Source organism: Myotis lucifugus, unplaced genomic scaffold (assembly GCF_000147115.1).
Source record: "Myotis lucifugus unplaced genomic scaffold, Myoluc2.0 scaffold_43, whole genome shotgun sequence".
NCBI classification, from domain to species: Eukaryota; Metazoa; Chordata; class Mammalia; order Chiroptera; family Vespertilionidae; genus Myotis; species Myotis lucifugus.
In genome coordinates, this window is record NW_005871091.1 from 1,733,034 (window position 1) to 1,759,487 (window position 26,454).

General features: G+C 40.0%; 1 protein-coding gene across 1 annotated transcript in view; it reads left to right on the forward strand.

Moving 5' to 3' along the window:
* The first annotated feature begins 2,258 nt into the window (after nt 1-2,258).
* Nucleotides 2,259-26,454, forward strand: part of SVEP1 (sushi, von Willebrand factor type A, EGF and pentraxin domain containing 1) — a 149,321-nt gene continuing 125,125 nt past the window's right edge. Inside the window, 3 exon segments of the mRNA XM_014455199.2 lie at nt 2,259-3,006; nt 3,008-3,113; nt 24,265-24,520. Of these exon segments, the coding sequence (XP_014310685.1) occupies nt 2,588-3,006; nt 3,008-3,113; nt 24,265-24,520 (781 nt within the window). The 5' untranslated portion in view covers nt 2,259-2,587.

Here is a 26,454-nt window from a genome sequence, read left to right on the forward strand (position 1 = left end):
TTTTCCCCTCCATTGGCATTTTTGAGATCAGTCTACCCCTGCCCTTTCTCCAGTGTAGTTACATGGGCCAAGAAATCCCTGTTTTCTTTACACAAGAAGTTGGGTGTCTATTTCTTGCAACCAAAGAGTCTTAAAGTAATTGTCTACCTCCCTGGGTTTTTGTAGGGAACACATGAGGGAGTGCACATAGTAGTTGCCATGGTGTCTGGCACATAAAGGTCCTGAAACATTTGTGCTTGATGATATATTTGAATAACACAGAGCAGATGAAATTTGGACAAAAAGTTTTCTTTTTCTAAGTCTCAGCTCAAATGAGATCTCGCTCATTCCCCAGGAAGATTTAGATCTTCCTTCCCTTTTTCCATTCTTGCAGCCATCCTACTGCTTTGTAATTGTTTGCAAATCGATGTTCTCTTATGATAGCCCTTGAACTTTGGGAGGACTGGAACCAAGTCTTACTCATCTTTAAATTGTCAGTATTTGACTTTCTGGCACAGTAGATACTCTATAAATATTTTTAGAAAAAATAAGGATTTGAAGAGTATTCATGATTAAAGGTGGCAAAATAGCAGCTAGCATTTATTCTAAGCACTGTCCTAAGAATTTTGTTTTTATGATTAAATCCTCATAGCTCTTAATACAGTGGGGCCTTGACTTACGAGTTTAATTCGTTCCGAGACCAAGCTCGTTAACTCAAATTACTCTATCGACTCAATGCAAAAAATTGGCCAAGAGACAGCTGGTATCTCAAAAAACTCGTAAGTCGGGACACTCGTAAGTCAAGGCCCCACTGTATGCTATTACTATTAATCCATTTTATAGATGAGCAAACTGATGTCACATTCATACAACTAGTTAATGGCAGAGCCAAGATTTCATCCTAGGCAAAGAAATTCCAGAACCCTAACATTTCAACCAGTACACTGTGCTATATCTCTCATTGAAGGTATTTCATTAAATATAGATGGAATTAAATCATCTTATATTAGAGACAGGGAAGTGAGATCAGTGAATTCCATCATGAAATAGATGTAAAACTGAAGCCAAGGATTGGAAGTGACGGAGTTCAGGTGGTTTTTGTAACTGCAGAAGCGTATCTACACAGGATTCCTGACTCCTATCTGGATTCTTTTAATCAAAGACTCCACCTCTTACGCAAACTGCGCTCTTTCTGGCGCATGCACCACCCCTGTTAGGCTCTTGCTGCACTCCCAGGTGCAACTTGTTTCAAAGTAGCTACGTGCTGAGTATCATTCAAAGGAGATCTCACATGTTGAAACAAACCACGAGCACCTGAAGGGGGCTGGGGAAAAGGGACGCCAACTCATTCTTCAGATTTCAGCACAAACTTCATGTCCTTGGAGAAGGCTTCCAGGGCCTCTCCAAGGTCAAGTCTGTCTACCTAAGCTTTCCTTCATAGCACTTAGCACGGTCAGTTGTGATTATATATATATTATTTGTGGAATATCTGGCTAATGGCCATCTTGCTCATTACCCTATAAGTTCCGTGAAGACAAGATCCATGTCAATTTTTGTTCCTCCTTCTATACCTAGTGTCCTGGCACATCATAGGCACTCAAAAATATTTGTTGACTTTGGGGAGTGAGCACACAATGCAATATACAGGGCATGTATCATAGAAATGTACATTTGAAATCTATATGATCCTATTAACCAATATCACCCCAATAAATTTAAAAAATATATTTGTTGAATGGAAAAAAAGGATGAATCAGTAAATGCATGACTAAAGCACCAGGACAAATCATCCCAGTGGGGCAGAGACACCCCATATATGGTGTGATCTGAGGGCGCCCTCAAGAGACTGCACTCACACACACCAAGGCCCAGAAATCCCCACCAGGAAAGTCAAACATGTGTTTGGTGAAGACGGGTTCACTGAAGGGGGGAAAAAGACGCAAAAGGTGAGCAAGCAGTTTTCAAAGGATGCTTTCAATTCCCTGGCCGGTCCGTGTGTGTGTTTTCCTCTACAAAGTGTTTCCAATTACTGTGGCACTCTCGGTATCTGGATCCATCTCCAGTGAATTCCTCTGCAGCTCCTGCCAGACATATGGGATCAATCAGGCCTTGGGCGCTGGTGCGCTTGCTGCGGGAATGTTGACAGCCTGACAGACGCGGGTTCTGGTGTCATGGAATCTCCTAGCCTTTGGCTGGATCCCGGGAGAAGAACCAGAGGGGGAGGAGAGAGACCGAGGCAGAGATAGAGGCAGGAGAGGGCAGGGGGGAGCGGCAGAGAGCGCAAGAGGGAGAGGAGGGAAGCGGGAGATTTTTCTTGACTGCCCCCTTTCCTTCAAACATTTTATAGGCTTCAGGGAGAGAAAGGAGGAGGAGAGAGGAGAAAAAGGACGGGGAGGGGGGTAAAGAGGGCGCGCCGTTTCCTCCCGAGGCCCCCTGCTGCCGGAGGAGTCTGGATTGTGTCCCCAGTGTCAGATGAAAGGGTGGTAAGGCTCCTGGCCGCCGTCCCGTGTCCCGCGCCGCGCACGCCCCTCCACGAGCCCGGCCGCCGAGCGTCTCCGCGCCTGGGTCGCCGCCTGAGCTGCGGGGCAGCAGCTCGCTCGCCAGCGCTATGTGGCCGCGCCTAGCCCTTTGTTGCTGGGGTCTGGCGCTCGTTTCGGGCTGGGCGACCTTTCAGCAGACGTCCCCGTCCCGCAATTTCAGCTTCCGCCTCTTCCCCGAGGCCGCCGCCGGGGCCCCGGGGAGGCTGCCCGCGCCCCCCGCGCCCAGCGAGGACGCGCCCGAGAGCAAAGTGGAGCGGCTGGGCCAGGCGTTCCGGCGGCGCGTGCGGCGGCTGCGGGAGCTCAGCGAGCGCCTGGAGCTCGTCTTCCTGGTGGACGAGTCGTCCAGCGTGGGTCAAGCCAACTTCCTCAGCGAGCTCAAGTTCGTCCGCAAGCTGCTGTCCGACTTCCCCGTGGTGCCCACGGCCACGCGCGTGGCCATCGTGACTTTCTCGTCCAAGAACAACGTGGTGCCGCGCGTCGACTACATCCCGCCGGGCGCACCAGCACAAGTGCGCACTGCTCAGCCGCGAGATCCCCGCCATCACCTACAAGGGTGGCGGCACCTACACCAAGGGCGCCTTCCAGCAAGCCGCGGTAAGGCTCCCGCCCCTCCGGAACCCGGCCCCCGCTTCCCCACTTCGCCGCTCCCCACAGCCCGGGCCCTTCCCACCCACCACCGCCTGCCCAGCTGTTACCTTGGGCAAGCCACAAGCCACCTAAGTCTAGTGTCCCCTGCACAAAATCAGTCATACTACCTTCCCATTGCCGTGGGGGTCCCATGGGATAACGGGTTTTAAATGGTTAGCTGGCTGTCAGGCTCCTTAAGTGGTCATCTTTGCGGACGCCCTTGGGAAGGTGTCTTTAAGATGCCATACCTAGTCACACTTGTAAGAACAGACCGTGCTTCAGCTGGAACAGGTGAGTGTGTTTTACCAAATGTCTCTAAAGATAAGACATGCAGTGCGTATTTCCCCAATTTTCTTATACAGTATTTTACGCTTTCAATATGCATTTCATTGCATACCTTCTGCGACCTTTGCAGATTCTTAGTATCTGGAAGAGGAAGTCAGGCTTAAATGATGGGCTTTTACAAAATTTAACTTTGACTACAAAGTGATACATATTCAGTTGAAGAAAATTTGGAATATATAGAAGTGTTTGACACACAACAGCAAGCCAATGTTTATGGAAATCATGAAACAGAAAGGAGGAAAAGAAAAAAAAAGCCTATAATCCCATCACCCTTAAAAAGCCACTGTTTACATAGTGTTGAACATTTGCCCAGTATCACATCTGTACATACTTCTAACCAAATTGGTGTCTGGCTGTGCTGTAGCCTACATTTTTCATTTGTTATATCATGAAATGCTATACATTTTACTGTGTATATAATATAGATATGTTGTTTATCTATGTTTCATACTATTTTATTGAATACCTGTGTCATAACTTATTTTACCTGTCATTGTTGTTGGACACAGGTTTCTTTTATTAGCTAAGTCATAGTAAACACATGTATTTTGGGACCCCTTTTACTTCTTTAGGAAGAATTTCTATAAAGTTTCGGAATGAGAGGATATGAAAATTTATGAATTTCTTGATACATACTGTCCATTCTCCCTTGGTTAGGGCTGTATAAATGTACATTCCCACCAGTACAGTATCACAGCAGTAAGTTTGCCACATGGTCACCAAAATAACATGTACTATTATTTTTAATATCATTGCCAATTTGGTAGGAGAATAGAGGTACCAATTTAGCAAATTCATTTTTTTTAGTTTTATTGAGGATGAACATTTTTTCAGTACATTTATTGGGCATTTGTATATTTTCTGCTCATAAGTTTTTCCCATTTTGCAATAATGGAATGTGGTTTTTTCCTTAATGATTTGTAGAAGCTCTTTATATAGTGAGACTGGTAACTCTTTTTTGTATATGATATACATGTTTTTCCAGTTTACTCTCTTTCACTTTGGTTCATTGCAGTGTTGTTAGATGATTTGAGTTTTTATATATTTAAATCTATCAAACTTTGTTCTTAAGAACCTATATTCGCTTTTATTCTTAGAATGGCATTCCCGTTTCCCAAATCATAGAAGTAGTTTTCCATTTAACAGTTTAAGTCACCTAAAACTTATTTTAGTGTGTAGTATGACAAATATGTCTAATATTATTTTTTAATAAATGGTTAACCAGTTGTCTCAGCACCATTTGTTTAATAGCCATTCATCCTTTTCCAGTTTAATTGAGTAGCACTTTTATCATACTCTACTTACGGGGAATTTGATTTCCTCCTGGTTTGCTATTAACTTTAGGTTATCTATTATTTTTAAGCTTTGAAGATATGATTTAATTATTATAACTTTATAGTATACTTAAATATCTGATACTGAAAATTCTCTCTCCTTTTTCTCATGTATTTTTAAAAAATCAACTCTTATGTATTTATTTACATAATATAAGTTTTAACTCATTTTCACATATTCCAAATGAAACCATCCAGGATTTTAATTTCAATATAAAAATTGTTAACTTGGGGATTATTTATATTTTACAATAGTAGTCTTTCCACATCAAAAGTATGGCTTATCCACTTATACCCTTCAGTAAAGTTATAGATTTCTAATAATTAAGTCCTGCATATATTTTCAAAATTCAGACCTAAATATATTCTATTCAGTACTGCAATTATGAGTGACATCTTTTCAAATTAAAATTTAAACAATTATTTTTGTATAGAAACATTGATTTTTTTTTACTATGTCTTCAGTAGCTGCATGCTTATTGAAGTCTCTGGTTCATTTGTTTTTCTTTTTTTCTCAAATACATTTTATATTACTGAAACTAAGTGTTTATTGTGTAAAATAATCAGAAAAAGTTTCTGTAAGTACACTGTAATACTTTGGTATATACCCTTCTTGACTTTTTGCAGTTGTCTAGTTAATAAGTATGTTTTTTGTGCATGTACTCCTATTGTACATAAATGATGTTTACCAAAAAGGATTGCACTATAAGTCCTCTTTTGTAATTTGATTTTCTTTCCACCATATTTTCAGTCTCTTTCCATAATAAGAAATACACATCTACTTTATCACTTTTCCATACACAGAATTCCACTGTAGAATGGTTTTTATTTTTATCATGCAATTACTGATTATTATATATTTAGGCTGTTACAAACAATGCTGTGTGACTAAATCTTTGTCCAAGTCTCTAAAAATTTCCTTAATGCAAATTTCTAAAGTGGTAGGTATTATTGCATCAAAGAATATGCCCATTTTTTAAGGGCTTTGATACATGTGCCAAGTTTCTCTACAGAAAATTGGTACCAAATTGTACTATTAGGATCAGTACTTAGAACGGGTTAGTATCATTTGAATATGCCTCCCCAACTTTATATGTAAAAAATTGAGTCACATTAAAAAAAAAAGTACTCACCTGAGGACATGCTTAGAGAGAGGAAGGGAGAGAGAAAAAACAACAACAACATGAATGTGATGTGGGAGAGAAACATTGATCAGTTGCCTTCTGTACATGCCCCAACTGGGGATCAAACCTGCAACCCAAGTATGTACCCTGACTGGGAAATGAACCCCCAACCTTTCAGTGCATGGGATGACACTTCAACAAACTGAGCCACTCTGGTCGGGCAAGTGAGTCCCATTGTAAGTTGCATTTCTTTATCAGTGAGGCTGGATACATTTTTTCATATATTATTTGTCATATAGAACTCTTTTTTGGATACTCATTAAAAAATTTGGGGATTATTACCCATTTTTTTTTATTCAAGGGTGGTTATTTTTCTTATTGATTTGCAAATGCTCTTTAAATCTTCGTAATATCAACCATCTGCTGCTACATACGAGGGAAATATTTTTTCTCAGTGTTTCACATGCCTTTTAATTTTGTTTGTGATACCATCTATCCTTTTGTCAATCTACTGAATCTAACTTTCTTTTTATCTGTTCACTTCTGGTCTCTTACAAGACTTAAAAGACTTTTGCCTTTAAAAGCTGAACTAATTCCTGAAAGATGCTCTCTGTTTATCGAAGTAGTTGCACCAGGCAGGGTTCAGTTCTGCAGACCCAGTCTCTGTTGGTGTCCACTCCAAGGACTCATGAGGTCCCAATGGCTGGCCTTCTTCCTGGTGTCTCTGCCCACTCCATCAGAGAAGAACCTCTGCATCAGGGGAAAACTTGCCATATACTAGCTCCTCTGTTTGGCTTGGCCAGGTTTGTCGGGGGCCTCCGAGTACTGTTGATCCAAAACAGTTAAATGGGTAATGAGTCGGGTACGCACTGCTCGCCTCAAGACTTACTCTGTCTTCAGCCTCCTCCTTCCAAATATTACATCCTGTCTTGGAAAGTGGAACTGCCAACAAGGTTCCCAGTGCATTTCTTTAGTCGGGATCCATGCGTAACCTAACAAGCGAAGACTTCCCAAAAGTTTGTGTGAACTGAACTTGCCCTGGATTTTATTTTGCTTTTCTCATTCTGGTTGGAATCTGAGCAGATGCAGCTGGACTCAGTCCCTGTCTAACCTGGAAGCTGACATGTCTTTATTGTAACTTTTCCAAACCTCTGTTGAGCACTCTTAGGAATAATTAAAATATGCTTGGAGAAAATTGATAGAAGATGACCAGTGTTTAGAAATGGCATTGGTGGAGGTTTGAATATGGATTTTCCCATAGAGATCAGGCAAGCATGTTTCATCGCAGAATCAGTTTGAGAATGGTAAGCTATATACCTAGTTTAGGTTTGAATATGAACTATTATATCATGGAAGTGAGGCAGTTCATCAGATTCCCATGTGTGCAGAATGCTAATAATTGGAACTGACTGTGATCTGGCCTGTAGGTGAAATTGAAAATCATAGAGACATTTTTTGAGGTTATTAATTACTTTCTCCAGAAAAATTAGTTTTTCAGATCTTTCCATTTGAAACTGAATGCCCCCACAATTATGCACAGGTACAAACACAGGGAGACAAACATACAAATACATAAAAGTACACAGACACATGCTTGCAGGTACACAGTACCCATCACAATTCAGATACCTTACTCCTCTGATGTAAAATCTCAAGATGCAGAGTTTCCTTTACCCATGCGAAATTTACTGTTATCTTTCAGCACATGTGAGAAACTAAAGAAAAGGGATAACTGTGTTGCTTTACTTTTTATTTAGTGTCAGGATTGTACCACTTGATGGGGAGTGTATGTGTGGACACTATTATCACACTTTATTTGAATAAACTGCTGTGTAGACCTTTTCTTTTTAGACATCATCCCAGCATTCATCAAAGGTGCAAAGACTAAAGAATAAATCTGTAGTCGGCAAAGATTTTTTTTCCAGAGGCACAATCAATATAATGGGGGAAAGATTTAGCACCTGGAACTTAATTACATGAAAAACTTTTACAAAATTAACAGAAAGTTCTTCAGGTGTTCCTTCCCAGGGAATGAGTGTTTTGTAATGCCTTCTCTTCTTGGCTTTTCTCCCAACATGAATTTATAAATTGCCTTCCTAAACAGCACACTTTATGTTGGGCACTGTGAATGCTTCTTCCAGGCCCCAGTAAGGAGGAACGGGCAATGACAGTCACATTCTTCTTTAAGGAGGCTCTCAGGCAATCACACAATGCTTCCATGTAGATCTCATTGGAGGGAAATTGGTCTCATCCCAACCTTTAGTTTCATGGAGCTTTATTGCTAAAGAGAAAGACAAGGATGGATGCTGAGGAAGTGAGGAGTGGTCTTTGCCATCCCAGTGTGTCAGGAAGAACATCTGTCTAACCAAGAAAATGTCTGGAAATCCCACTTCATTTCTTCCATCAAGGGCAGTGGCTTGGGCCTGCTCAAGATGGAAGGGCCAGGCTTTGCCTAAGTAAAAAATACCTTAGTCCTTGTGCTATATTATACTTCTTTAGTAAAACTATCAAAGTTCCAGAGCAATCCACTTCAACTTGGCAACAGAGGCTTCCTATGTTAGTTTCCCAGAAGCCAGAAGCTTCTAAATAACAAGGCACTCACTCCTGAATGAAAGAGTATACCGAGAGTGACGGGGGAAATGCACACTATGAAATAAAATGGATGTTTCACTGCTAATCACACAAAGCCACGTGACATTTTTCAGGACAACCTGGTTCTTTGGCTTGATAGGAGACCTCTGCAGTAAAAGGAATTTCTAGCTCTTGTTGTCTCTGTCTTTCCCATAAGTTTTAAAGATTGTTCTCTGGCCTGGCTGGTGTGGCTTAGTCATTGAGCATCAACCTATGAACCAGGAGGTCACGGTTTGATTCCCAGTTAGGGCACATGCCCGGATTGTGGGCTCGATCTCCAGTGTGGGGCATGCAGGAGGCAGCCGATCAATGATTCTCTCTCATCATTGATGTTTCTATCTCCCTCTTCCTCTCCCTTCCTCTCTGAAAGCAATAAAAATATATATATTTTAAAAAGATTGTTCTCTATCAGGCCATATGAAGAGTGGACTTCTGGCAGAGAGTCTGCTTATACACAGTAATCTGCTCTAGGTTTGGAGGCCAATTGTGAATAGGTATACTCTGTGAGAGCTGTTGTTCTCCACGTATGTGGTTACAGTATTTCCCTTGACGTGAATGACAGTGGGGAAAAAATCTGTAATACGCAAGTAAGTGCATTATCTTACCAATCTTTACGAAAAGATTTAGAAAGAATTTACCTTCTTTGCTATCTATGTTTCTCATGAGGTAATTCAAGCAGTTGCTGTTTTATTTGCGTCAAGAGTTAAGCAACAGAGATTTTTCAAATCCAGGGCACATTTCTTTCATAGCTCAAGTACGTGTGGAAGCTTTGAACATCAGGGTAGGTTATAATTAGTACATCTGTTAAATTAATGATCGCTACCTTCTTTCATGTGGAGATGCCATTTAAAATTAAGGAAAAATTACTTCCTATAAGATTAATAGAAACATTTTGAAGAAAGTTTTTTAGCAGGACTTATTATATGATGGAGTCATTTATTAAATAAGGTTAATTATTTAGTAAATTTACTTAGTCATTTATGAAGCAAAGTCCAAGGTGGATATTTTTCAAGTTGTAAGTTCCTGATGGATTATATAAAATATATTTTGAGGGTTATGAGTTCAATGCACTATTTTCTTAATTCCTGCTGAAATGCTCCTAATTGCCTCCATTGTATAATTTCCACTATACTGTACCTGGTTATTGGATATACTGTTGCTAATGCAAAATACAGATTTAAAAAAGTCAATGATGATATTGGTGATGGAGAATGTGACTTTTGCTGCATAGCTTCCTAATACTGACTCTCTAAATGAGAGTGACTGGACTTCCCAGGAACAGGCAGTGCTGAGCGCATTGGAGCCTAGCTCTGTGAAACAGGCTCTTTTGGGCAACGAAAGGCCAAAGAGAAGGGGAGAGGGAGGGCTAAGGAAATCCTCCTCTGCAGGAGAAGAGTGAGAAATGAGTGAGAAAAGGAAGTGTAGGGAATGGAGGATGTAAGGGGACCAGAGGGTAACTCCCCAAAAAGCTAGAAGCAGCAACCACAAGTTCCAACTTTAATCAAATAAAAATATATCCATACTGGCATATGTTGTATTCAATAAAATCATATTCTGAAAACTATTTAATGACATAGTAAATTGTCCAAATGGCATATTCAATGAGCTGAAGCTGTGTATGTTTACTATCAGTATGTAAAACTGTATCCATACAAGTCCAGTTTCATAACATAAAATATATGCATTCAAAATAAGCTAGGAAGAAAATTTTCAAAATGTTAATGGTAGTTATCTCCAGGCAGTATATTTACCTATTTAAATATATCCATTTCTTCTGCTAATAACTAATTTGGAAAATTAGTTATAATGACCATGTGTTGCCTACTAGGAAGTGAAGCGTTGCTGTCTGCCTGGGCAGGTGATTGAAGGCGTATCTTTGGGGCACCTGAAGGCATAGCCTGGAGCGACTGGTCTCCAGGATAACAATCCTTTTACATCTCAGGTTTTACCTTAAATATTCATGAGAACTTGTGAATTCTATTCCACAATACAGCTCTATTTAGGAAATAAAATGATGCTTTAGTTTCTTATCAGGAAATTGAAATGAAACAATTTCAACCTCTTTTTTGTCCAATGCCAAGGGCTGTAGCATTGAGTCCTCCAGGATGTGAAAAATGTGTGCTGGGAAATCACTGACCCCCTAGCCCGTGGTACTCATTCTCCTCTCTTCTAGTGTCACACTGGTTCTTGAGAATCCAGAGTCACATAAACACACACACACACACACACACACACACACACACACACACACTCAACTGCCCACAGTTGGTACTGGTTGTTTCACTGCTTGCCAAGCTACCTGTGGATATTCACTGAGGAGAGAAGCCCAGACAACTGGCCAAGAGGAGACACAGCGGCTGCAGAGGGTGGAAGTAACTGACTCTGTCACCTTGATGAGAGGTCAGGAGAACATGGCTTCCTTTGGCTTGTCTCACAGAGAGCGATGCTGACCCAATGCTTTCTCAGTCTCTCTCACTCTCCCTGGTAATACTCATCAGAGAATAATCTTGGGGAAGAAAGATGCGCTCTAACCCACTGATGTCATCACATGTAAATGAAATAACTGCTGTAAAGGACCCATTTCTACAATTAATTCACCTGAGGCATTCAAGCTTCATTTCTTAGTGTTTTTTTAAAAATATATTTTATTGATTTTTTTACAGAGAGGAAGGGAGAGAGATAGAGAGTCAGAAACATCAATGAGAGAGAAACATTGATCAGCTGCCTCCTGCACATCTCCTACTGGGGATGTGCCCGCAACCAAGGTACATGGCCTTGACCGGAATCAAACCTTGGACCTTTCAGTCCGCAGGCCGACGCTCTATCCACTGAGCCAAACCGGTTTCAGCCTTAGTGTGATTTTTGTCCTCAGCAGTAAAAGGCAGCCTCTTTGCTGTTGTTGATGGATAGGATTCAGGCAGGTCCCAATGTATTGTTTGATAGTGTATTTTGATATTGGCATCTCTTTCAACTAGGCTCACTCTTATTGACTTACACCATTTGAGTCATATCTGCAAGTAAGGCCTCATTTTAACCCAATTTTATAGGCTTTACCTTTCCAGATGAATCTAATATGGACTTTGAAAGAAATTAAGCAATTTTCATTTCTTTATTTGTTTGTGTTTTTCACAGTGCTATTTCCAGCCAAGATTTCTCTCTTTTTAGTCACAGTTTCCTATAAAATATGCATGCCTGGCTTTTAAACGTTGCTCCAAAAGTGATGGTTTCAGGCAATTATTGTTGGAATGTCCTAGCAATAAAGATACCAAAGTGTAGGCTGTTTGTGTCTAATCAGCAGTAAAAATCTGCATGTTAAATACTCATCTGCAACAGGATGTTATGTGTGACTTCCTCTGTTGCCCCAGATTTGGCACCAGGACCCATGGCTTCAACTGAGAAGCACCAAGTAGCGCATATTTAAAGAGAGCCGCCAATAACTGAGACTGTGCATTCCCTCCAAGGTCACGGACACTGTGCAGAACAGGCCCCACCCATCATCCTACTGTAGTTCGTACCACCCCATGTCTGGGAGCAAGAGGCAGAGACAGAGAAACAGAGCAGACATTGGGATCGCTGAGGAGAGCAGTGCTCATAGGGAAGGGGGAATCCCTCCAGAATCTCCAAGAGAGCTTTCCTCTTCCAGCAGCTAAGCAGGGGAGACCAGCTCTCTCTATACTGGTTGGCAATTTATTTGGGCAGAAGACTTGGTTTGCCCCTGTGCCTATTTAATGGAGATAAAGCCAGCCAGAGACAGGGCCAGTGTCCCTCTTTGGATTCTTCTAGAAGCAGAGCCTAAGATGAGGATTCAAGTCCAAGTACCTTATTTGGGAGGTGATCCCAGTAAACATTGATAGGACAGTGGGGATGTGAGACAAGAGAACCAAGAGCAGAAAAATTAACTGGTGTTTAACCTCAGTGGGGAAGACGGGAAACCAGTCTAGAATTCAAGCTTTAGAATTATGACAACTGAGAGGGATTTGGGATTATTTAGAGACTAACTTCCATCAGTCACTTTTGAGAGTTGCTCCCTGGAGGACATTCAGTCTCTGTCACTCCCACCTCCCCTTCCAGTGGATGGAATGTTCTCTAGGCACAAAAAAAAAAGCCCTTAGACAAAGGGATACAGATGCTGGGATATGGGGATGGGGGCATCGATAGTGTATGCTGTTGTAGGCAGAAAGGGGGCAGCCTGCACTACCAACTTTTGGCAAAGCCAGGGTTTTCCATGGGTGAAGGAGAACCATGGGAAATAGCTGGAATTTATCGCCCACTAAGCAGGACAGCTCCAGGAGTAAGAAGTTGTTGGGTGTACTACTAGACATGGGATCTGAGAAAGGTGGTGAATTCTCCAAAGAACACACACATGGACCAGCATTGGGTAGTCCACAAACAGAGAGCACCGTGACTTTTCCCCATTTCCTTTCACTTTTTGCTCTTTAAAATTTTCTCTTTTATAGTTTCAAGGCATAGGACCCAATATCAGAATTTAGTAGACAGAAGTATACTTATTTCAGAATCTGTATTCATGTATTTGCTATTTTCCCAAAGTGTTTATTAATACTGTGGAGGAATAGTTAGTTAGATAAGGAAATGGGGTACATTGCTCTTTGATAGCACTTACTGTTCAGGTGAAGTCTGCCTCCCCTCTGCTTGTTGAGGGTAGAGATCAAATCTTATTTGACTTTCCATTTGCTACAAGACCTAGAAGTGGGTATTCATTATAACTTTAGTGTTCTTGAAAAGATATATGTTTAATTATTTAGTGTTTTTATTTTAGTATAGCACTGTACTTCTCTGATTTCTTTTCTAACTAAAACAAGTTATGACATCTTCTCAAAGGACTATTCAGTGAATGCTTGACTTTTTAAATGATAGATTATAACAGGAGTGAATAGTAATTCACGCTTCAGACCACTTTTTCACGGGGGCAATATAAAATATTGAGTAGAATCTCAGATAAGTGTGAATCCCTGCCTGCCTCCCCCGCCCAACCCCCTAAATCTGGTCAAGGAAGCACACACCACCTCTGGAAAGAACTCCATCCAGTGTGTTCAGAGGGAATCTGCAGACATCTGTTTTCAATAATGTCCCCTCTCCATATTATCGTCAGCGCTGTCCTTTATCCACTCATAATGTTATCCTCCCAACAGCATAGCATCAAGTAGGTACTGTTCTGTTCCTCTCCCCAGGACATCATCACCCGCTTCGTGGCTCAGATAGAGTTGGGTGGTTATTGGTTATAGGTCACAATTTTCCCTAATCCCCTGTCCTATCTTCTCAGCCTCTACAAAGATGATGACCTGTTTTAATTCACAGCTCAGACTGACATGTTGAATTTTATTATAATTGGTTTACCCATTTGACAGACATATTCTAGAAATGTGTTAAAAGTTCCTTGAACTCATCCTGATAATGGTAATGAGTAATTACTACTTGTCAGGTACCACTCTAAGCATTTTCTCTATATAAATTCATTAAATATTTGCAGCAGAAAAACCTGCTCAGTTAGGTTATTGTTATTATCTGCAAAGTACAGATGAGGAAACTGAGGCACAAAAAATGTAAGTAACTTGACCAAAGTTACACTGCTGGTAAATCAAGGTACTAGAATTCAAATTCAGACAGCCTGGGCCAAAGTCTAAATTCTTAACCACCGTGAAATACTGCCTCTGTGCTATATTGTCAGAAGATCTATCAGATGCAAGACCCACTGATACATACTCACTAGTGAAGTCCACTGAAAAGACATGAGGCAGAGAGGGCAGCCATGAGCAGGACTTGGGTATGTAGATGACTAAGCAGAAGGCCAATGGAACAGTCATAGGACTAAGACATTTGGAGATTGTTAATTTGAATAGACACTGTAAAGCAGCGGTTCTCAACCTGTGGGTCGCGACCCCTTTGGGGCTCGAACGACCCTTTCACAGGGGTCGCCTGAGACCATCGGAAAACACATATATAATTACATATTGTTTTTGTGATTAATCACTATACTTTAATTATGTTCAATTTGTAACAATGAAAATACATCCTGCATATCAGATATTTACATTACGATTCATAACAGTAGCAAAATGACAGTTATGAAGTAGCAACAAAAATAATTTTATGGTTGGGGGTCACCACAACATGAGGAACTGTATTAAAGGGTTGCGGCATTAGGAAGGTTGAGAAGCACTGTTCTAAAGTAACTAATAATCCCAAGTGATCACGCTTATCTTTCACTCCTTTATCCCAATCAATCTGGGGAATTACCTCTCACATGCCATTTTATGCAGCATAATTGCATTGGCTAGCACCCCCCACACACACACACACACCACCTCATGTACCTTAACAGGTGTATCTACCAATCATTGCAGATACCAAGCCACTGAAGCAGTAGGTCATACCTTCTCCTTGCAACACATCTGGCTTCTCATTTACCTGGTTTCTGAATTCTTAGATTCCTTTAATCCAAGATCAATACTCAACCTCAGACCCTTTATTAAAATAGAAACATGACTCAAATAAAATCAGTTTTCCTAGTCTAGGTACATCTAGTCTCTATCTCAAAATATAAGCCAGTGTAAACTTAAGTTTATAAATTTATATGCCAAACCTCAGTACAAAACTTGGTCTTACACCTTAATTCAGTTTATCCTAATCTGGTAGACTCAGTATTCACCTCCATCATAATAGTCCTCTTTTTTCCATATGCCATCCCATTTCACAGAAGAAGAAGAATATCTTCTTATGAGTATTTCAGTAGTTTCTTCATGTAAAAACAAAACAAAACTCTTTTTAGCAACCAGCTCTATGATCATTAATGCTTAGAAAAATATTTTGTCAAGTACTTGAGTTGAGCTGATGTACTAGGTTTATTTAATAAACAATACATATTTAAGAAACAATGTCACTATTTTAAGTGTAAGTGTGTAAGAATGGGTTAATTAAATAGAGACTATATTATACTAAAAGCAATTTTAAAAGTCAACACCTTTGAATGATGACATATATAAATATCACTAGAGTCATTGATTGATAACTTAAGCATATAATATAATAAATATATGATAAGTAGTCTAATCTCTGAAAACTCAACCATTAATCATTTGGGGTTTAAAAGATATGAAATGCAGGGTTTTTTCTCCATAATGGTAATTGATGTGGTCATTCATATAATCTAAAATACAAAACAAGAAAAGAAAAACAAGACAAACTCTAAATTGCATTTATTTGGAATGCTAATAAATGTCACAATTAAATGTGTTTTTTATAAATTTACAATAACTATAAAAAAATAAAATACATGATAAGTTCATGAACTTAAAATCTCCCCTCAACCCTCACGCATATGTGAGTACAATTGATTTGAAATATATCTGGCTTTTTGGAGAGTTTTAGAGTTGCATTGTTGCTGAAACCCAAATATTTGCAATATAATGATTAGATTCTCTGTATCTTTCATGTATTCTAAACTCCTGCTAAACTTTTTCTGCATAGTTACTCTTAAAATACCTGGTAAAAAGAAGTAATTGCTTTAACAACTTTGAATCATAAATAGCATAAATATTATTATACTTGCATTCTCCCTGTCTCGACACCATGTTTCCTGGTATTTGGCACTCTTTTGGAAGCACAATTTGACCTGATAAATTTCTAAAACAATTTTTCTGCTGGATAAGTGTAGGCATAGCATTAAATTCTTTCTTTTCTTTGAAGCTCTTTTCTCCTGTAGTCCATGTCAGTCAACAACCACTATCGCTGAGAGCAGTACCCATTCTCTTCCTAAACTACTTGCTCACCCATGGGTGTCATCCCTTTCTATGTGGATTGAGGTGGCAATGCAGAGGTTCAGATGATCACTTATATTCTTTCTCCTGGAATCTGGACTAGGGCACAAAGAGTTCTGAGAGGGTAGTTTGGATTGGAGTTTTTTTGTTTGTTTGTTTGGTTTTTTTGGGGGGGGGGGTGTTTTTTGCCAGTAGGTAGGGAATGTAGTGTTACAACTGCACAGAAACCAAAGGAATCCTGTCAGTGCAAGGAGTGAATGAAGATGTACAGACAGAAGCTGAGAAAAGGAAACAGATGGGAGGCTGGAGGGAGTAGCCACTATATTCCTGTGCTTTGGTTGTTCCTATTTCAGTCGCTCTTGAAGCTCAGTTCTTCTTTCCACTCCTTGAGAGATATTCCTATATGCTTCCAAAATATCCCCCACTTTGGATAAGCTAATTAAGTAGATACGTTTCTTGCCTCATTATGTTGCCTAGACTTCCCACCTAGAAGTGATGGTGCATTCTTGCCTTGTTCCTGAATTTAGTGAGAATGCTTCAAGCATGATTTTGCCCATTGGTTTATGATAGCTCTCTTTGTCACATTGAGTGGCTCTCTATTCTTTGCCTAAGTGATTTATAAAATCATAAACTGGTTTCCAAATATCATCTGAGATTATTTTACTTTTCCCTTTGACCTCTTGATGCGAAGCATATGAATAAATTCTCATCTTTGACTTTATGCGCTAACTGCCACTTGGTCATACTGTATAGGCATTGAGCATGTCAAGTGAAATCATTTTATATATTTATTCATAACAATATTTATAATAGTGACTTTGTTATCTTGTAGTAAACCAGCAGTTTGTTTAAGAGTGATATGTCAGTTAGCCCTCTTTAATTTTCATTTGACTTTTTGCTATCCAGATCTTTATTCCTTGCATGTTTATAGAGTGGGAGATGGAATTTGGCATTATTCGAAAGTTGATCTGTCTTTTGCATGTTTGTTCTGTTGTGTTTTTGCAGTCGGGGTTAAGTCTGCTACTCATCAATTCCTGTGCACACCATTTCACAATGTGATGTACTGTCCCTATGGGTCCATTTCAAAATGATCTGTGTCCATGTTTAATAACTAAAGCATGTACGTGGGTGGAAAATTCTGCATATAAATCTGAGATTAAGTTCTTTTTTGACCCTCTGGTTCTTCTGTGATTTGGCTAGACTATAATAAATAGCCTAAATGTTACTCGAGCCAACATTCTTTTTTCATTCTAGAATTTCAGTCTATGAAGCCTGAGTAAATACTTAAAATAAATGAGACATACTAAGTATGATTGATTTGATGTTAAAGTATTAATAAGAAACCTTAGTTATGACAAAAATACTCTTCCCAGTTATATATTTGCCATTGTTCTATTTTTTGCTTGTTAATATTTTCATTGTATCATCAAATGCAATAATGAAAAATCCCTAGGACAGTGCCTGGTATACAATAGAGGGTCAATACAGATTTAGTGAAACAAGTTTAAATATTATATTTATGAGAATTTTCATTTCACAATTGCAGAACAGGACTCACTGTAACAACAATGTTGGGCCTAGAATTTATTGGTTTATTCTGCATGTTGGACATATAGCTAGTGGAAATTAAGACATTGTTTATTCTTTCATCCACTATTTCAGAGTTGTTTTTAGTTAATCAATAGAGTGAAAATATAAAGGTCAATCCTTGCAGTATAGTATCTTGCAGTCTAATTTGAGATACAGCCAGATATATAAGCATTAACTATAATTATGATGGGATTAGCATAATGCAATGTAGTGGAGGCTATTGGCAATGATTTAGTGTTTTCTGCATAGCAGGAGAATTTAGGATAGCTTCAAAAAGGAGATGAACTTTGATCTTGATTATGAGGAACTAGTAAAAAGAGGGGGTAGACATATGTGGAGATGAGAAAGAGTTATTCAGAATTTCCAGGCAGACCCTGTGGGTTTCAACCTAGTTTCCAGCGACATGGCTAAACGCACCAAGGTCAGAATTATCAGTCAATATGAGGAAAAAGGGGGAAATAACCTTTCACCTGGCTTCTTGGAAATTTTTCTGCTAAAAAAATTGAGTGTAAGATACAGATAAGGTTCAAGAATTCACTATGAGAAACAGCCCTACATCCTAGGAAGCATTTGTTATATGCACTTAAGTAAATAAAACATTGAAGTGGAGATGAGATATGAGAAGATAAAGAAAGGAGTGAAAGTACAACAGAACTGGCTGAGAAGCTCAAAGGAATACAAAGAACTATGTACAATGAATAAATATTATAATACTAGAGGCCTGGTGCATGAAATTCATGCACAGGTAGGGTCCCTAAGCCTGGCCAGCAATCAGGGCCGATCTGTGGGGTGACCAGCAGGGCAATGGGGGGGGGGGCATTGGCACCCTCCTTGGCTGGCCTAGCACCGCCCACTTGCCGGCCCTCCCCCACCACCACCACCGGTCGCCTCTCTCTGCGGGGCAACCAGCAGTGTGTTCAGGGAGCCCTCGCTGGCACCCACCTTGGCTGGCCTGGGGCCTGCGGCGGGGGGGCAGCTCCTGCATTGAGTGTCTGCCCCCTGGTGGTCAGTGCGTGGTCATAGCGACTGCTCATTCCACCATTCATTCAATTTGCATATTAGGCTTTTATTATATAGGATCATCGTAGGAAACATCCAGACCTATAGAGAATTTTTATGAGTTTGAGCCAAAAATGACAACAGATGCCAGGAATGAAAATCTCAAGCGATTGAGAAAATGTTCCTGAGAATGGCAGTTTTGAAGCTTATTTTATACACTGGAGACCCGGTGCATGACATTCGTGCACTCAGCAGGGGGTTACAGGGGTCCCTCAGCCTGGCCTGCACCCTCTCACAGTACAGGAGCCCTCAGGGGATGTCTGACTGATGGCTTAGGCCTGCTCCCCGCAAGCCGTCAGTCGGACATCCTTAGTGCTACCGCTGCGCTCCCTGCCGTGAGCCTGGCTCAGGGCTTCTGGCTGAGCAGCGCTCTCCCTGTGGGAGCGCACTGACCATCAGGGGGCAGTTCCCACATTGAGCACCTGCCCCCGGTGGTGCGCATCATAGCGGTTGGTCATTCCACTGGTCGGTTTGCATATTAGCCTTTTATCATATAGGATTCAAATCAAGGAGGAGACATAAGCAGGGTTACATGAAATCCTTTGGTCGTAGATTAAGGGGGTGGGAGAAAGCAAAGGGGGAAAATCTCTAAAATTGGACAAAAGGCTAAACAGAGAGACAAATCGTTCTTTCACATTGGTGGGTATAGGATAGTTAATAACACTTACAGCACATAGAGATGGTACATGGGCAAGAAGATAGCAATGAGGGGACCGTGGTCACATACTCTGGTGCTGGCAGTTGTGCCTAGAGGTTACTCTGACATTTCAAAGGTATGTTAATTGTAGATGCAAAATAGGCTCACATAAGTAAAGATTGACCTTTGTGAAGGAAGCTACAGGCCTAGAATATCACTGCCCTCTATGACCTGCTTTTACTTAGGAATTTCTATGTTCAGACCATCCATGTTGTTCAGACCATTGCTCTCTGAGTTTGTAGGGCCTGTCATCTGGTCTCCCCTGAGCTTGTTGGGTTCAGTATGTGGCCCCCTTTTCATCCACAGTAGCAAGGAAAATAAATGCAATGCCAAGATTAATTCTTCATTAGTGGGAAAAGAACCAACACTGGATAAAACCAAACAGTGACATGGAAGAAAAACTTGAGACATTTCCACCAAATCCAGAAGGAAGTAAGATGAAATAAAAAAGCAATAGAATATATGAAGTCCAGGCAATGAGGAGTCAACAGAGGCATACATAATTTCTTTCCCAGAAATACGATTCAGAAATATTAAACAATAAACATTCCTTAAGCTGGAGACTATTTGACTATTCAAATTAAAAAGCTTGGTGAAATGTTAGAATTTGAAGGATGAGACAAGTATTATATGTATCATATGGTGTCTTGTTTATAGTTATTGTTTCCTAACAAAGAAAGAAATGTGGAAAAGAATTGGAACCCTGGCATCATTTACTAGTTTTCTGCTCCCTGGAGGAAAATGGCTCTGATACAATCACAGTAGGTGACAGTTCATGGCATCCAATTTTTTAAAAGATGACCTATGAGCCTATCTAACGTGGCTCAGTGGTTGAGCGTTGACCTATGAACCAGAAGGTGACAGTTCAATTCCCGATCAGGACATATGCCTGGGTTGTGATCTCCATCCCTGGTGTGGGGCAGCTGATCAATGATTCGCTCTTATCATTGGTGTTTCTAAGTCTCTCTTCTTCTCCCTTCCTCTCTGAAATCAATAAAAATATATTTTAAAAATATAAAAAAATGAAATACGACCTATGAAGTTCTCTGTCTTGAGTTATTCTCACTCAAGGTTGGCGGTTTATTATGGCTGAGGTTGGGTTGCGCTTGGAATTATATCCACATGTATTTAATTACCAGAGCCCAAGGGCAAATATTGTCCCCAAGTCAGATATTTTGTGACCTCTATTTTTCTTTCAAGACCATTTTTCAAAATAGTTCTCTTGTGGCCTGACTTTTGGGGGGGAGGGGGGAGGGGATTGCAGTCTTGTGTAACGGTGATGGATCTCGGGTGTTAGAACGATGTTACACAATCCTGCATTTTTATCATTCTAATGACTATTGCTGGACAAGGGGAGCTTACTTCCCTGCCAGAGATTTATACAAGCTAATCAGAGGCTTGATACAATACAGATGGCGATAACCTTTTACCATACTAAGTTCACGTTGAGTTTTTCTTTGGCAGCAAAGGGTTTGCCTCATTCAATATCCTGGACCAAAAAAATTCTATTTCTTAAATGCCTTACAGAGTATTGCAGATGATGTAAACTAATTCAGGAACACTGCAAAGGGAATCACATGCGAGGCCTCCGCCACATTCCACAGAAGTTACCACAGACCTATTTACTTCTTAGAACTGAGGGATGGAAAATGTTGTGTGTTTTTTAATTATGTTTTTTATTCAAGTACAATAAAGCACAAAGATTGGGGAGGGGGACAGATGATTTTCAGTAAGTTCTTCACTCCTCCTCTAAAGGACATTCCAAACCCAGATCTTGTGTAATTCTTTGCTTGAACTACTAGTCCTGCGATTCTTACTATTTTAAGCTTAATATATTGCCTTGCCAACAGATATAATGGTTCCTGTAAAAATTCACCCATTCCCCGCAAGAAGAGAAGAGAAATAGAATCACACCTCAAAGTGTTGTTTATGTAAGGAGCAGTACAGCAAGAAATCCCTGCTAAATCCTTTTCCTGGATGTGAGGAATGTTATTGACAATGAACTAAGATTAATATTACAAGATAGGATTTGTTCATGTCAGGACAAGAAAGGCACAAAAAGGAAACATTTTGGTACAAGCTGTACAAAACACATTGCGTGTGTGTGCATGTTCACACACACAGATATTCCCTACATTCCTACTGCTCACTCAAGGCCGACTCACTCACGTAACTCTCTGTAGCGTATCCTAGAGTTCATCCACTCCACTCATTTATGAATTAGTTCATTGAATAAATATTGATGAGCACATATTCTGGGCCAGGCACTGTCGTCAAGAATAGCATACTGGGCAGAGCCGGTGTGTGTGCGGGGGACAATTGACTTGCTCTTTCTCCTTTCCATCAACATTCCCACTTGTTTATTGTCTTGTTTACAGTGAATTGCCATGGTCTTGCTGGAGAGAAGAGTAATCAAAATGAGCAAAAGCTTAGGGGAGTTGGGTTATGATTTCAGAGTGGAACAACTTAGAAAGAAAGAGTTTATAGCTTAGTCAAGAGCACGAATGTTGTAAACACAACTTGCCACATCTTGGAGCGCTGGAACTTGGAGGTCCCCTTTGAATACTGACACACAACTTTGGGAACAAATAAAGTAATATCTGGCTTCATACCATCCATAACAGATTGTTGAATTTTTTCCCAGAGGTGGTACTGAATGAAAAGGAGTGTGTGTGTGTGTGTGTGTGTGTGTGTGTGTGTGTTTCCGTCCATTCCAATTGCTAGGGCTTTTGCTTGGGGTGTGTACTAACTGAAAATGTTTATAAATATATATGTCTATACATGTATATACATATGTATGTGTATATATGTGTGTATATGTATATATATGCATGTGAATATATGTATATGTATATATTCCTATACATATATATACTTTATACTTTTCAAGCCTCATTCCAATTATTATTTTTATTAATACTCAAATTATCCTTTATTCAACCAGAAGGAGTTTCAGATAGTTTCTGGTTCTCTTTGGTGTGCCCTTAGTAGCCTTTAATAGCCTATGTAGTAGGCTTTTGAGAAGGAGTGGGGTGAAGTATTTGACTATCTCTTCTCAATTGCTGGGTTTCCAGATGTTCCCCAGAGTCATATTTTTTTAGGTTAATTTAATTGTCTTTAAATTCAGATTTAATGGTTTTATCTCTCGCTCACAAACACTAACAAATTTGGTAAGGGTTACTGGATTAGAATCAATACCTAATGATCATGTATTTATGAAGAATGCTTTCTATAAGCATGAATTTTATAATCTTAAGAGAATCTGGGTCTTATGGCTGAATCTGCTCCTAAAAATGAATTGAGACAAAGTTATTATTTAAATTATATCATCACTTTTTAACTTTTAACAAAATCTAGGATATCATTGCCGTTCTTCCAGACTTTCTGAATGTAGTGTTTGAGTTACTGCCTAGTAAGCATTGAATGCCTTCTAAAAACTTGTCAGAAAATATAATACTCCGGCACTTTATTACCTTTCTTATCTAACCATAATGAAAAGCAACAAGGGGCCATTTAGTTACAGTGCCAGACTCACCCCTGGGTTCTTTGTGCCTTTTCAGTTTGATGTTACAAAGCATCAGTGGTAATAAACAGATGCCTTTTTCAAAAGTTTTATTTTTTCTTCTATCTATAGAGAAGGAATAGCATATAACATTTATAAAGCATAACTCACTCATCCTAAAATAATAAAGCCCAGGTGTCAGGTTGAGTAAAACAGCATTTTCTTATGAAGATAGGACACCACCACCAACAGCTGATTTTGTGCTAATACTGGGTGGTCCCAGTAAGAAAGATGAAATATTGAATCCATTCTACAATATTGGAGGAGCAGTGGAAAAACAAATATAGAAGGCAGGCTGGCCATTATTGACTCTGAAAAACACATATTCACTTACATTTTCCCTCTGGTTAGGCTTTTAGTGTATGATCATGAGGTGGAGAGAGACAGACAAACAGACAGGTGGTTATGCTTGGAAGTAGATTCATGGGACTCAGATCTGGTTCATGTTTTGAGAGCTTGAAAATAAAAAAAGTTTAGCAATAATGATACTATTAATAAAAATTCATTCCATAAACATTTGCTGTTCTCTATTAGTGAGGTCCATGGCAGTGCTGCTGCTGCTGATACATTTTAAATGCCTCTAAGGTTTATTGTGGTTCTGTGAGACCCTTGTAGGCTGTAGTCTGTGCCTATTTCTCTGTGATCCATGTTCCTTCCCCCACTCAAGTGAAAGGCTAATTATTGTCACAAACACTATTTTATTTTTTTAAATATATTTTTTATTGATTTCAGAGAGGAAAAGAGAGGGAGAGCAAGATAGAAACATAATGATGAGAGAGAATCATTGATTGGCTGCCTTCTGCACACCCCCTACTGGGGATCGTGCCTGCAACCCAGGCATGTGTCCTGACCAGAATCGAACTGTGACCTCCTGGGTCATAGGTCAACGCTCAACACTGAGCCATGCCAGCTGGGCTCAAACACTATTTTACATAAGAAGGGACGCAGTTAGTAGGTCAATGCACTACAAACTCATGCTAACTTTCTCTGTTTCATTACAGCAAATTCTTCATCATTCTAGAGAAAATGCGACAAAAGTTATATTTCTCATCACTGATGGCTATTCCAATGGGGGAGATCCTAGGCCAGTTGCAGCAATGCTGCGAGATTTTGGAGTGGAGATCTTCACTTTTGGCATATGGCAAGGGAACATTCGAGAACTGAATGACATGGCTTCTCCCCCAAAGGAGGAGCACTGCTACCTGCTCCACAGTTTTGAAGAATTTGAGGCTTTAGCTCGCCGGGCATTGCACGAAGGTAATGGAAACCTAATGGCATAGGATGATGCATTTAAATGGGGTTTCTTTATTTCTTACAGCTTGAAACCCACTAGAGCAGTGATGGCGAACCTTTTGAGCTCAGCGTGTCAGCATTTTGAAAACCCTAACTTAACTTTGGTGCCATGTCACATAGAGAAATTTTTTGATATTTGCAACCATAGTAAAACAAAGATTTTTATTTTTGATATTTATTTTATATATTTAAATGCCATTTAACAAAGAAAAATCAACCAAAAAAATGAGTTCGCGTGTCACCTCTGACACGCGTGTCATAGGTTCGCCATCACTGCACTAGAGAGTAATATCAAACCCTATGAAGTCCTCGCCAAGCATGATGCCCAGGTGTCCTTGGTGTGTTATGAGATGTGTTGAACTTCATACACAGAGATGGCACTCTGACCTTGCAACAACAGTATCTGTTTTGTTTTTAACAGCTGTGATATATTTTCACTAAAATATCCATATGCTCCCACCAGGAACAGTTAGAATCAATGGAATGCATTTAGGTGTGTGTCGAGGCCACACACAGAGTGGGAAGCCTTGACTTAGATCTCATTTACAGTTACCCGGAGAGGTGAAGTAAACATTCAGAGATATGCCTAGTGAATCTCACCAGAATGTTTCCAGAAATACACATGAAGGTATTGGGGCAGTAAATGCTTAACACATACTTCTTGACCTGACAGTTTGAAGATGCACGAGCTATGTAAAAGCTGAAGACCATTGCCCCAACAGAGAATAAGATCAGTAAATCCACTCATTAGAACTCTTTGTACACATTTATAAAGGTGTTTAGTTGTATGGTTTAAGTTAGATGAACTTCCAGGCAAAACATGGGCATGGGTCTTGGTGAGCCACAGAGAAAGTGTGGACTCTGAGGAAATGACAGGAGATCTGGCCTCGGACCGAAGCCATGTGGCAGATAAGCATGATCCTGGCAGGTATCCACGTGAAAGATTCGTTTTGATGGGCAAATCACAGCAACATGAGATTTTAAGCAATTAGGGATGTTTATAATAAGCAGATCAGCCCCACTGTCATTCCAAGGGACGAGTCCAGGGCAAGACCTCAGGCTAGCTGTGGACATAGAAAAAAATTCCACTTAGCTGTCCACTAGCTGAGTGGCTTTTGGCAAATTATTTCACTTCTGAACTCCCTAAGTTTCTTGTTATAAACTAGGGAATGAGAATAGTACCTACTACATCGGATTGCTGCAAAAGTTAAATGGGTTAATACATATGAAATTATTTTTAATGATACTGAGCGCCTATGATACTAAGCCCTCAATAACTATCCTTTATTATTACCTTAAGCAATTTATCTAACATCTGTGAGTTTCAGTTTCCTCTATTTTTAAAAAACTGTAATTTTTAACATAATTTTATCAGGAGGATTGCATGAACTATTTAAAATTTCATCAAGGATAGTGTTCAGCACATGGCAGTTCAGTAACTGGGGTTTTTCTTCATGTCTCTTTTACATAAAACTTAATGATTTACTTAAAGTTGAGAGGCAAACCAGATCCTGCTTCTATTATTTAACTTGTTGTGGTACCGTTATTTAAATCTTTAATCCAGTGACTATACAAGTGGTGGAATTAATCCTTTAGTTAGTAGCTCACAGCAACACCCTTATGCAGCAGTCAGGGTTGTAGTTCATGTATTTGGACAAGGATTTTGGAAATACTGAAGCAGCGGAGCACTGCTGGGGTGGACTGACTGCTTTACTTCCTGCCGCATCTGGAGATTCCTCCCTGAAGTACTTAATATCTGCCTGACCCCATGTGGCCTCCAGAACTTGTGATGAGGTCCCGGACTGAAATAACTGGCTGAAACAAATCCCCAGTCTGTGGTAGTGCAAGTAACACAATTTCATATTTGGGTGGGAGTGGGGAACAGTTGGGAATTAGAC